Raw genomic sequence first — 13882 nt, 5'->3', positions numbered from 1 at the left:
ACTGTCACTAAGACACAAAGCCAACCCACTGACTGGGAGAAGATCTTCACCAACCCCACAACTGACAAAGATCTGATCTCCAAAATATATAAAGAACTCAAGAAACTAGACCACAAAAGGCTAATCAACCCAATTATAAAATGGGGCACTGAGCTGAACAGAGAAATCTCAAAAGAAGAAGTTCAAATGGCCAAAAGACACTTAAGGTCATGCTCAACTTCCTTAGCGATCAGGGAAATGCAAATCAAGACAACTTTAAGATACCATCTTACACCTGTCAGAATGGCTAAGATAAAAAACACCAATGATAGCCTTTGCTGGAGAGGTTGTGGAGGAAGGGGAACCCTCATCCATTGCTGGTGGGAATGCAAACTTGTGCAACCACTTTGGAAAGCAGTGTGGCTGTTTCTCAGGAAATTCGGGATCAACCTACCCCTGGACCCAGCAATACCACTCTTGGGAATATACCCAAGAGAGGCCCTATCATACAACAAAAGTATATGTTCTACTATGTTCATAGTAGCATTATTTGTAATAGCCAGAACCTGGAAACAACCTAGATGCCCTTCAACGGAAGAATGGATGAAGAAAGTATGGAATGTATACATATTAGAGTACTACTCAGCAGTAAAAAACAAGGACTTCTTGAATTTTGCATACAAATGGATGGAAATAGAAAACACTATCCTGAGTGAGGTAAGCCAGACCCAAAAAGAGGAACATGGGATATACTCACTCATATTTGGTTTCTAGCCATAAACAAAGGACATTGAGCCTATAATTAGTGATACTAGAGAAGCTAAATAAGAAGAACCCAAAGACAAACATATAGGCATCCTCCTGAATATTAACCTTCATCAGGCGATGAAAGGAGACAGAGACAGAGACCCACATTGGAGCACCGGACAGAAATCTCAAGGTCCAAATCAGGAGCAGAAGGAGAGGGAGCACGAGCAAGGAACTCAGGACCGCGAGGGGTGCACCCACACACTGAGACAATGGGGATGTTCTATCGGGAACTCACCAAGGCCAGCTGGCCTGGGTCTGAAAAAGCCTGGGATAAAACCGGACTTGCTGAATATAGCGGACAATGAGCACTACTGAGAACAATGGCAATGGTTTTTGATCCTACTGCACGTACTGGCTTTGTGGGAGCCTAGGCAGTTTGTATGCTCACCTTACTAGACCTGGATGGAGGTGGGTGGTCCTTGGACTTCCCACAGGGCAGGGAACCCTGATAGCTCTTTGGGCTGACGAGGGAGGGGGACTTGACTGGGGGAGGGGGAGGGAAATGGGAGGCGGTGGCGGGGAAGAGACAGAAATCTTTAATAAATAAATAAACGGAAAAAAAAGAAAAAAAACCAAAATTTTCCAAAAAAAAGCCATTAATAGTGAGAATCATTAAAAGTGAGCGTAAAAAGGCGCTGGAGAAGTGTGGTCTGCAGTGTGGAAATGCTGGAACTGTGTCAAGCAGCGGTGGTTGCCCTGAGGTAACTTATCACTTACACCTTCCTGCACATCCAGTTCAGCCAGAAGGAAGAGCAGTAAGAAGTTGTCTCAGGCACCTTCCGGACACTACAGACATCAGCAAGCTCAGGAGTGCTCCTGCAGACACAGCAGATGACATCACACTCGGGAGTGCTCCTGCAGACACAGCAGGTGACAGCACACTCAGGTGTGCTCCTGCAGACACAGCAGATGACAGCACACTCGGGAGTGCTCCTGCAGACACAGCAGATGACATCACACTCGGGAGTGCTCCTGCAGACACAGCAGGTGACAGCACACTCAGGAATGCTCCTGCAGACACAGCAGGTGACATCACACTCGGGAGTGCTCCTGCAGACACAGCAGATGACATGACACTCGGGAGTGCTCCTGCAGACACAGCAGATGACAGCACACTCGGGAGTGCTCCTGCAGACACAGCAGATGACATCACACTCGGGAGTGCTCCTGCAGACACAGCAGGTGACAGCACACTCAGGAATGCTCCTGCAGACACAGCAGGTGACATCACACTCGGGAGTGCTCCTGCAGACACAGCAGATGACATGACACTCGGGAGTGCTCCTGCAGACACAGCAGGTGACATCACACTCGGGAGTGCTCCTGCAGACAGAGCAGGTGACATCACACTTGGGAGTGCTCCTGCAGACACAGCAGATGACATCACACTCAGGAGTGCTCCTGCAGACAGAGCAGGTGACATCACACTCAGGAGTGCTCCTGCAGACACAGCAGGTCACATCACACTTGGGAGTGCTCCTGCAGACAGAGCAGATGACAGCACACTCGGGAGTGCTCCTGCAGACACAGCAGGTCACATCACACTCAGGTGTGCTCCTGCAGACACAGCAGATGACAGCACACTCGGGAGTGCTCCTGCAGACACAGCAGGTGACATCACACTCAGGAGTGCTCCTGCAGACACAGCAGGTGACATCACACTCGGGAGTGCTCCTGCAGACACAGCAGATGACATCACACTCGGGAGTGCTCCTGCAGACACAGCAGGTGACATCACACTCGGGAGTGCTCCTGCAGACACAGCAGGTGACATCACACTCGGGAGTGCTCCTGCAGACACAGCAGGTGACATCACACTCGGGAGTGCTCCTGCAGACACAGCAGGTGACATCACACTCAGGAGTGCTCCTGCAGACACAGCAGATGACATCACACTCGGGAGTGCTCCTGCAGACACAGCAGATGACATCATACTCAGGAGTGCTCCTGCAGCCTTAAGGTGTGGGGGAAAGCCCTTCAGAGAGTCTAAGGAAGTTTCTGAAATGCTTTGAGGTCATCACAAGTCCAGATTTAACATCCTGGGCTACACAAGCCCCTGTCTGGGGTGGGACAAGGGAAGTGATGCCAGCTTTCCAGCCGTGGTTAATCCTGTTCCCTGCCACATTCTAGCACTCAGAAGGCCAAGGCAAGCAGATTACTGCAAATTTGAAGCCAAGCTGAGCTTTATAGCAAGACTCTATAGCTAGACTCATGAGTTGAAGAGATGGCCTCAGCAGCTAAGAGCTCTTCCACAGGACCTGGGTCCCGTTCCCAGCACCCTCATGATGGCTTACAGCCATCTGTAACTCCAGTTCTGGGGGATCCAATGTCCTCTTTTGATTTCTGCACAGACATACATGCAGGCGAAAGACCTATACACATAACATAAAATGTTAAATCAAGGGTGCTAAGGGAAGGAAGGTTATTGTGTGATCTGGGGGCAGAAACACACTTTAGTCAAACCATAATGAGGATCGAATACTGTGATGAAGGGGGAACCTTGAGGGTGTTCCACAGTTTCCAGAAAAACTGGCGGGGTGGGCGCAGATGGGTTGGGCCATGTGCAGGAGTCTAGTTACCTGGTTCACGCTCATCCACACACTCTCGGGAGGCAGCCTCGCTGCCTGCCCAGGCTTTCCCTGGTGGATCTCCATTTCTATTGATTGGGGACTTAGATGCTGGCTAGCAATTAGTCCCTAATCAGGCAGCAGGATTTTCCTAGGGGGCCTCCAGCTAGCCTAATTGCTGGCAGCTGTGGGGAAGCTCAGCTGCCAGGAACAAGATGTTAACCCCCAGCTTCCCAGGCTCTACCTAGACTTGACCCAACAGAATTCTTCCATGTGTGTGACACCTCGTGATGAAGGGGGAACACGCAAAACCCTGCCCTGAGGCAGGGAACACTTCACAGAAAACCAAAGCAGGTTCAGAGCAAGTTGCATTAAGGAGATTCTCAAAAGTTCACACAAATAGAGTAGTTACAAGGAGCTATAATTCTCTATGGTCTACTGTTCCTCCCATCTCCTCCCCTTAACTGTTGTGTGTGTGTGTGTGTGTGTGTGTGTGTGTGTGTGTGTGTGTGAGAGAGAGAGAGAGAGGGGGGGGGGAGAATTGTGTGTTTGTGTGAGTACTCTTGGCTGGCTGTGCAGGTACAAGTCAAAGCCAGATGTCTTTCCTCCAACTCTTCTCCACCTTCATTTTCATTTATTTATTTGAGACAGGGTCTCTCTCTCTCTCTCTCTCTCTCTTTCTCTCTCTCTCTCTTTCTCTCTCTCTCTCTCTCTCTCTCCTTATTAATTATGTATACAGTGTTCTGTCTGCATGTATACTTGGTGACTGGAAAAGACCACCAGATCTCATTACAGAGAGTTGTGAACCATCATGTGGTTGCTGAGAGTTGAACTCGAGACTTGTGGAAGGGCAGCCAGTGCTCTTAACCTCTGAGCCATCTCTCCAGCCCCAAGATGAGGGTCCCTTATTGAACCTGAAGCTGGCTGGCCAATGAGCCTCCTGATGCACCTGTTTCTGCCCTGTGTGCTAGATTAGAGGCTCTTACTTCTATACCTAGCTTTTAGGTTGGGGTTTTTGGTTTGTTTGTTTGTTTGAGACAGGGTCTTACTATATCCCTGTCATTGTGGCCTAGAACTCTCTACAAAGGACCAGGGTGGCCTTGAACTCAGAGATCATCTGCTTCTACCTCCAGAGCACTGGGATTAAAGTTGTGTACCACCATACCCAGCCCTGTGCCTGGATTTTATATAAGAGTTGGGGATCTGAACTCAGGTCCTTATTCTTACACAACAAGTCATTTCTCCAGCCTCATCTTCATCACCTTCTTCTTCTTCCTTCTCCTTTATCCCCTTTCTTCCTCCTCCTCCCCCTTCTCTTCCTCTTCTCTTCTTCTTTTCCAGTACCAAGGAATGAACCCAGGGCTTTATAAGTGCTGGACAACCACCCTACCACTGATGCTGCAACTCATCTGTTGTGGGTTTTCATTGTTTTATTTTAACATTTTTTCCTGTCTCCTTGGGGGGTGTTTGTTTGTGTGTATATGGGAATACTTGTGAAGGCCTCAGGCTAGCATCCAAAGTCTTCCTCAATTACTCTTTTATCTAATTCATTGAGGCAGGGTCTCTTGCTTGAACCCTGAGCTCAGTGATATACAGACTCTAGGCAGACAGCTTGCTCCAGGGATCCCCTATTTCTGTCTTCTGAGTGTTGGTACCATGCCTACCTTACGCTTATGTGGGTCCTGGGGATCTGAACCCCAGTGGGCACACAGACGTGGCAAGCACTTTGCCCACTGAGCCGTACAGATCTCCAGCATTTATGTTCGTGTTCAGTTTACTTCATGTGGGGCTGGGGGTATACATGCCACAGCACATGTGTGATGCGTGTGGCGGGGGCTATACACATGGAGAGGTCAGAAAACAACTTAGAGAATCTGTTCTCTTCCTACTGTGTGGATTCTGGGAATCAAACCCAAGTAGTCAGGCTTTTCAATGGATGCCTTTATTCTCTGAGCCATTTTACCCAACCCTGCCCCATCTCACCCACCCCTACCCTGAGAATTTTCAAGCAAATCCTAGACAATGCTATTTCACTTAGAACTACTTTAGTGCATATTTGTAATACAGTTCAAGATGTGTTAAAAAATATATAATCACAGTGCCCTTTCTACATTCATCCAAATGAGTATAACTCCTTCATGTTACCAGTATGGGGAGCATTCATGATGACCCCAGAATTTGTTTGTTGGTTTAAGTCAGGATCTAGCCAAGGTCCTACTGCTTTTAGTCTGCATGACAAGGTCATGGTAGACTCTTACCTCACAATCTTTGGTGTGTTCCTCCATCCGCGTATTTTGTAGAAAATGGGCTGTTAGCATAAAGGACCACCTGAGGCTGGCTGACTATAAAGAACACACGGTTGTTTAGCTTCTAGTATTGGAGACTGAAAGTGTCAGGATAGCATAGCACTAGCTTTGACAAGGACTGCAAAAGCACACGCAAGAGAAAATGATCCCATGACCAGACAGAAAGCCACGGTGAGGAAGAGGGTCAAGCTCTTCCCGTGACAACTCTCAAGGCAGAGATTGCAAGAGAACTACTTAATCATTTCCGGGGACAACATCCCAACAACCCAAAGCCTCCCACTGGATCCCACCTCTTAAAAGGTCCCCACACATCCTCTCCATTCCCCACACTGCGGACCTTGCTCCTCCAATATGAGCTCTTGGGGAACACAGTCAAACCATAGCACCGCCCTCCCTCCAAGGCTCACGCCCAACTCACGATGCAGGGAGTATTCAGTGGTCCCCAAGTATCATGGCACGTCACTCCAAATCTAAGTCCAAAATGTCCTCTGAGTATTAAGATGTCCTTTCCCAGCTGCGATTCCCGAAAAACTCCAAGCCAGGTTCCCTCCTTCTACTATTTAGTGGCGGGGCCAAGATAGGACAAGCATTCCTGATGCAGAGAGGAGTAAAGCAGACCGAAGTCATCAGTCCAAAGCAAGACAAACCCAGCAGGATAGATTTAAAGTCCAACATCCTCTGTAGCAGTAGAGAGATCTGACGGCCTTCCTGTACAGCCTGGCTCCTGCAACTCTGTGGGTCCTCATGGCTGCTATCCCAACATGTGAGCATGCACACATGCGCACACGCACACATACACACATGCACGCACACCCACATCCACTGGAGGCTCCTGGCAGGCTGTAACACCACAGCGACTCTGCCTGGCTGCCTAGACACCCTTGTATACACCTGCAAGACAAGCCTCCTGCAGATACCCCTGAGAGCTCTGCCAGCACGAGTGAGGGCTCTATGGTACTATGGGCTAGAACACTACATCAGAGAACAAGAAGTTCCAGTCCAAGATGGGTTTAGGTAATGAGCTCGTGGTAGGCCCACAGGGTCCTTCCCACAGAGTTGGGAGGACAGCCACTTCATTTTTGCAGGGACAATGACAGTGACAACCCCAGTCCTTGGCACCAATTTTCTCTATTAGTTAATTTTCTGTCACTAATAAAACAGTGCTACAGGCTGGGCTCATTATAAAAGAGAGAGGTTTGCTTTAGCTTTTGGTTCTAATCTAAGGTTCAGATTTCACAATTAGTAATAACCTTGTGGCTGGCAGTAGCAAAGTGACCCAGGGAATTACAAGGTTAGGCATGTGAGTGTGTATGGGAGGTATATGTATGTGTACATGTGTGTATATGTTGTGTTTGTATGTTTGTATGCATGCCCTCTGGTATGTTTCCTATAGAGCCCCTGGGATTTGTTCACGGGAGACCCTCTCTGATAACTTTAATCCAGTCACCTCCCATGGGCCCCATCTTCCCGGCAGCCTTCAGTGGGGACTGACTTTCACCATGAGCCTTGCAGACAGCAAGCAAAGCAGCCACAGCAAGGGAAAAGGCCTGACCCTTCTTGAGAAAAAGGTTTGCGGCTCCATCCTCAAGAGTGCTTTGTAGTAGTGCCGTGAGCCACTCCGGGCTCTTTAGAGGCACAAACCATCTCAGTGCCCAACTCAGTGATGTTAGCACTGAGTGTCGAATTCAAGTGTTGCCATCCTGGCTCCCCTCTGGCATTTCACCGCATGGTTTGAGCAGACACCAGCAGCCATGACTGGAGCAATGCCTTAGCTCGGAGCTGTGGTACCTGATCAGATCCTAGGGCACTGGCTGTGATTCTCCTGTAAATATCTGCATGTCATGCTTGAAGAAGCAAAATAAATGTCTTCTTCCCTTCCATCCTGCCAGATTGGTGGGTCAGTCTCCTGAGCGCCTCTGAGCATAGCTACGGAAACTGGGCATGGGAGCATAGGCAACTCCAGCACTCAGGGAACTCAGATGGAAGAAGGATCACAAGTTTGAGGTCAGCCGGGTCTAAATAAAGAGTTCTAGGGCCAGCCTCAGCTATACAGTGAGATTCTGTCTCAAACAAACAAACAAAAAACCAAAATCATGTCAGGTGTTGCAGGCTTTTAATCCCAGCTCTCAGGAGGCACAAACAGGTGGATCTCTGAGTTAGAGGTCAGCCCGATCTACATAGTGAGTTTCAGGACAACCAGGGCTTCATACATAGGGAGACCCCGTCCAAAAAAATTAACAATAACAACAGCAAAAGCCCACCTCAAAACAAAAGAGTGTCTGCAGCCCACTCTGAGCCCTGTGGCCTTGTGTCTGAAGTGTGCCTACAGCTGTCCTGCTTCTGTAATGCTGAAATAGCTCAGAGTTGAGTAGGTAGTGCATCACCATTGACTGCTGTGGAGTAATCCTTCTGTACACTGTGAATATGTATTACTCTCATTGGTTAATAAAGAAGTTGATTAGCCTATAGCAAGGCAGGCTAAAGTAAGGCCGGGCAATCAAGCAGAGGATGCTGGGATGAAGAAGGGTTATCAGAGGAGGTGCCAGCAGATGCAGGGGAGGCAGGATGTGTAGAAAATGAGGTAACATGCCTTGAGTCACGTGGTGAAGCATAGATAAGAAATGTGGGTTAATTTAAGTGTAAGAGTTAGCTAGTAATAAACCTGAGCTATCGGCTGACCATTTATACGTAATATTAAGTCTTTGTGTAGGTTATTTGGGACCAGATGGTTGGGACAGGAAAACTCCGCCTACAATTGGCTACTCCCTCAACTTTTGACCTGCCTAGAAGTACTTGAGGGACCTCTGTCTGGAGCCTGGATGGCAATTTTCTAAAGAGCCTCGTTTACTTAGTCACACTGGAGATGACAGTGGGTTCTTTGATGCTATAGCGTGATTCTCCAGCTCACACACGTTTAAAGGGACCGTGAATCTGTATTAAGTTCAGGTTGGGATCAGCATCCCACAGAAGGGTTCACTGTCCCTCAGTTACTTCAGGTTATTAGTTCTAGGACCCCTGAGGTCACCAGAATCTGTGATCTCAAGTCCCTCATACAGAAACTGGGGTATGTGTATATCATTCATGCATGCCTTCCTGTATACTTAAGTTTATTATATTCATTTATTTATGGGCAGGGGCATAAAAAGCCATAGTATGTGTGGACAACTTTTAGGAGTTACTTCTCTCCTTCTACTATGTGGGACCTGGGAATTGAACTCAGGATGCCAGGCTTGGGGGCAAGTGCCTTTTTTCATTGAGCCATCTCAGCAACCCCTCTCTTGTACACTTTAAACAATCTCTAGAATACATAAAAGGATTAATATGATATAAACACTGCATAATCAATATGCTGCATGGTTTAGGGAATAATGACAACAGGGAGGTCTACCTATAAAAGCACAGTTTTGCTTGTTTTCAGACAGGGTCCTTGCTATAAGCTGGCCTGGAACTCAACTGTGAAGACCAGACAACCTCAGGCTCACCTAGGTCCTCCTGCCTCTGCCGCCCTCATGGCTAAAATTCCAGATCTGAGCTACTACACTTGGCTCATTTTCTGAGTGTTTCTGATCTGAGGTTGGTGGGGTTTGTGGGTATAGAAGCCACAGACACAGACATTGACCATACCCTGAGCTTCTTTTTTAGTGATTTATTTATTGTTATTTATGTGTCTTGGTGTTTTGCCTGCATGTCTATCTATGTGAGGGTGTCGGATCCCCTGGATCTGGAGTTTCAGTTGTGCGCGGCCATATGGGTGCTCAGAATTAAACCTGCATCCTCTGGAAGAGCAGTCCATGCTCTTAACTACTGAGTCATCTCTCTGCCCCAGACCTTGAACTTCTGATCCTCCTGCCTCCACTTCCCAAGTGCTGAGATTACAGGCATGTGTCATCACACCTAGTTTATAGTTATTTATCTTATGCATATGGTGTATGAATGTTTTACCAGCATTGTACATGCATCATATGTATGTGGTGCCCGCAGAGGTCGAAAGAGGGTATCCGATCCCCTGGAACTAGAGTTACAGGTGTCTGGGAAGCACCATGTGGGTGTTGGAAATTAACCCCGGTCTCCTCTGCAAGAGCAACAAGTGCTCTTAACCACTGAGCCACCTCTTAGTCTCTCTCACATTCGTTTATTTCTGTGACAAGTTCTCATGTGACCCAGGCTGGTCTCAGATTTAGTATGTGGTGGAAGATGCCCGTGATCTTCTTGCCTCCACCTCCCAAGTGCTGAGCTTAGAAGCATACACCATGGCCATGGCCAGCTGTAATCACGGGGTTTCCCTCACCGGAATCCTCCACACGCTGAGAGTGAAGTCAGCATGGCATAACCAGGTGTTGACATCCCTTTTCTGCTCCACATCAGTCTTCTTACGTGGGGACTTTCTCTCCCGCCCTGGAGACCCATTACCCCACAGTTCCTTTGTAAAGATAGAATGAAATAAGCGCTAGTAATTGCTCTGTTCTAAGGAAGCCATGCAGTGAGGAAGTGACCGTGCCTCAAGGAGCCGGCCACTTCATTACGCCTCTGTGGCAAGCTGTAGGAGGGAGTGGACCCCAAGAGGGGGCCACTTAATGGTACAAACCCCTTACATGCACCCTCAAGGACTCCACACCCACCCCAAACAACTGGGGAAATGTTTCCTCCAGTCCTTATTTCAGAAACAGCGTTCCCTTTGTTCTCCGCCTTTTCTAACATTGTGTCTAAGGAATTCCTTAGAAAAGATGAGACCCAAGAAAAGCACTGGTGGCGATTCACCTTCGTGTCCCCCTGACTGGGTTTGGAATCACGTAGGAGGCGCACTCGTGGGCCTGTCTGTGAGAGTGTTTTCAGAGAGGGATAATAGGAGAGGAGAGCCCCCCTCCCCCGCATGTGTGCAGTACCTGCCCATGGGCTACCGTCTCAAGTTAAATGCAAAAGAGCAGAAAGAATGAGGTGAGTTCTGGTAGTCCCTGCTCCTGCCTGCAGGTGCAGGGTGGCCTGAAGAAGGACACCAGCTGTCTCAGTCTTGGGCAACAGCTAGAAGCTCCTCATCCCACTGTTCTGCCTACCACAGGGACTGCATCCTCTGATTCCGAGCCAAAGGAAACCCTTCCTCGCCTAGTCACCAGGAATGAGAAGAGGCAGGAAGACAGCATCTAGTCAAGGGAGAGGCGAACCATCCACAGGGCCGGCCACACAGTCGTACACCCTAGCTGTCGTAGTGGTGGGACTGCATAGGAGTGACAAAGTACGGCCAGGCCTAGAGTGGGAGAATTGTCTGTATTCTGTCAATCATGTTTTAAATAAACGCTGATTGGCCAGGCAGGAAGTATAGGCAGGGTCAACTAGACAGGAAGTAGAGGCAGGGCTATGAGAACAGGAGAATTCTAGGAAGGATTCCTCCCAGTCCTGCCCAGATCACAGAAGAAGCAGGATGTGACCTACCCCTCTGAAAAAGGTACTGAGCCATGTGGCTAACATAGATAAGAATAATGGGTTAATATAAGTTTAAGAGGTAATAAGAAGCCTGAGCTAATGGGCCAATCAGTTTATAACTTATGTAGACTCTCTGTGTAATTTCTTTGGGACCTAACTACTATGAAAACTGGGCAGGACAGAAACCCCAATAAAGCAGGCCCTCGTGTTACACAGGCCCAGGCTTCGTCTCTGACACTGCATTGAGTCCTCTTCTCTTTTTCATTAGTAAGTGGAGAACATTTGAGAATGTTCTCTGACCATGGGTGGACACTCAGAGCTAAGGGTCAAGGAACAGCCCCAGGTAGATTTACCCGCAGCTGCAGCTAGATCCAGGGACTGAGCAAAGCGCCGCCAGCACTTTCCCTCTGCTTATCTCTGAGACTGTCACACAGGGTCTTACTCTCTGGTTCTCTGCCCACGCTGAGGAGCACAGGTGGCACACAGGCAGCTTGATATTCAATCCTCACATTCCTAGTCCTAAAGAGAGGCCTGTGCTCCACAGCTCCAGACCCCACACAGACTGCCATTAGCTGGGTTGGCTCATGGGATGGGCTGGAACCAGGCACCCTGGTATTAAGCAGTCCAATCACTGCTCAGAACTAACGGCTGCCCTTTAGGGCTAGTGGAGTCTTCCCAAGCACCCTATTTGACAGTCAACAGTTGTGAGATAACCTATGTAAAATGCTTATCTGCCTGTGTCCCCAGACGGTAAAATAGGAAGATCAGGATCCCACGCAATTTGAGGCTAAGGAGCAAGTTTGAGGCCATCTTGGGCTGTGTGAGGTGAGACACTATCTCCAACAAAAAAACAAAAACTGTTTAGCATAAACATTTGACACATGCTTGTGAGATCACAGTCGGTCCTTTAAGGCACTTGTGGTCATTTGAATGTAATTGGCCCCCAGGATCTTGTAGGGAGTGGCACTATTGGGAGGTGTGGCTTTGTTGGAGTGGGTATGGCCTTGCTGGAGGAAGTGTGTCACTGTAGGAGTGGGCTTTGAGGTTTCCTATGCTCAAGATACCCAGTCCAGTGTCTAATTCCATTTCCTGCTGCCTTCTGATCATGATATAGCCAGCATCATGTCTGCCTGCACACCACATGCTCGCCACCATGATCATGAACTGAACCTCTGAAACTGTAAGTGAGCCACCCCGATTAAATGTTTTCCTTGTAAGAGTTGCTGTGGTCACTGTGTCTCTTTGCAGCAATAGAAACCTAAGACAGCACCAGGCAGAGCCCAGCTCTCACGGCCATGCCCCCCCACAGCCCATGTGTACTCCAGCTTTCAGAGTGAAGGGTGTGACATTGTGATACAGAGGTCCCGTGTGTGAGCTCGTCACTGTCCCTTCTTCTCTGCATTTTGACCAGATCTGAGTGTGTTAACTGCCGCCCACTGCACAGTGCTTCTCTGGTGAGGTCTGAGAGCTGCAGTATCCTGGTCCAGACTGGTCTCTGCCTGCATCCGCAGCAACCGCATGAGCTGCTCTGGCTTTTGATACCTTCACATTTGGTACAGGCCTTGATCGCTACCCTTTCGTCCCTATCCTCTGCTGCCATGTTTTTCTTTTCTTTATTCCTCTACCTTTCAGTTTGACAGTTCCCTTCATTCCGCCTTTCTCCCAACTACGTTGTTTGGGTTTTGATTTTGGAGTTACACAGAAAAACACTGTGTATCAGTTAAATACTTAACAAATCTGACTGAGTGGGGGCCACGATGAGAGCCATCGTGCAGGAGTCTAACTGCAGTTCTCTGGCGTTGACTTTGTGAGAATTTCAAGGCTCGGTTTATGATTCCAGTGGTCTGCACTGTTGTGGGCTATCTGTGCACTGTGTAAAGGTGTATTACTGTGACTGGTGGAATAAAAGCTGACTGGCCAGTAGGTATAGGTGGGACTTCCGGGCAGAGAGGAAGAAGGAGGAGTCAAGGCATGTGGAGACACGGAGGAAACAGGTTGGGTGACAAACGTAGATGAGTAGAAATTGGTTAATTTGGGTTATAAGAGATAGTTAAAAAAAAAAAAAACAAGTCTAAGCTATGGCCGAGCTTTCATAATTAATAAGAAGTCTCCATGTCATTATTTGGGAGCTGGCTGGTGGGTCAGAGCTCTTTCTCTTTACTCTCCATCTTGACCCCATCCCCTCTCTCTGTCCACCACTGGAGCTCCGCTGCCTCATCTATCTTCCGCTGAGCTACACAACAGCCCGCGTTTGGAGCCCATACGAGAGCCTCTTCTCCATCACAGAACAGAGGTGTTCACTCAGATCTAAAGAGTTGCCAGGATAGAAGCAGCTTCAAAACAGTTCAGCCACTCCAGTAGCACTGAGCCAGGGGGCAAGTTAGTACGGCCAGACTGGTAAGAAGGGTACTCCGTGAGTCAGGCGGGAAGCAGTGCACACAGAGAACTATGTGGACAGATAGTTACAGAACATAGATAGTTACAGTGTGGACAGATAATTACAGAACATAGATAGTTACAGAACATAGATAGTTACAGTGTGGACAGATAGTTACAGAACATACAGATAGTTACAGAACATAGATAGTTACAGAACATAGATAGTTACAGAACGTAGATAGTTACAGTGTGGACAGATAGTTACAGAACATAGATAGTTACAGTGTGGACAGACAGTTACAGAACGTAGATAGTTACAGTGTGGACAGATAGTTACAGAACATACAGATAGTTACAGAACGTAGATAGTTACAGTGTGGACAGACAGTTACAGAACGTAGATAGTTACAGTGTGGACAGATA

General features: G+C 48.1%; 1 protein-coding gene across 1 annotated transcript; it reads right to left on the bottom strand.

Moving 5' to 3' along the window:
* Positions 1 to 1502: 1502 nt before the first annotated feature.
* On the bottom strand, positions 1503 to 10006 carry LOC121439941 (keratin-associated protein 9-1-like). The gene is made up of 2 exons (XM_041640566.1): positions 9951 to 10006; positions 1503 to 2697 (listed from the first exon to the last, which is right to left on the bottom strand). Exons 1-2 carry the CDS (start codon positions 10004 to 10006, stop codon positions 1503 to 1505), a joined length of 1251 nt encoding a protein of 416 aa, XP_041496500.1.
* Positions 10007 to 13882: the final 3876 nt, after the last annotated feature.

Source organism: Microtus oregoni, unplaced genomic scaffold (genome assembly GCF_018167655.1).
Source record: "Microtus oregoni isolate MIOR12 unplaced genomic scaffold, Mior012 000064F_ref0000363, whole genome shotgun sequence".
Lineage (NCBI taxonomy): Eukaryota > Metazoa > Chordata > Mammalia > Rodentia > Cricetidae > Microtus > Microtus oregoni.
Note: the sequence above shows the minus strand (reverse complement) of the source record. Positions and strands in the feature narration are given on the sequence as shown.

Excerpts from the sequence above, each read along its gene's own strand:
- LOC121439941 (XM_041640566.1), bottom strand. The coding sequence starts at position 10,006 with ATGTCAACACCTGGTTATGCCATGCTGACTTCACTCTCAGCGTGTGGA. Across the intron at positions 2,698-9,950 it reads TCAGCGTGTGGAGGATTCCG|GAGCACTCCCGAGTGTGATG; the intron begins GTGAGGGAAACC and ends CTGTGTCTGCAG.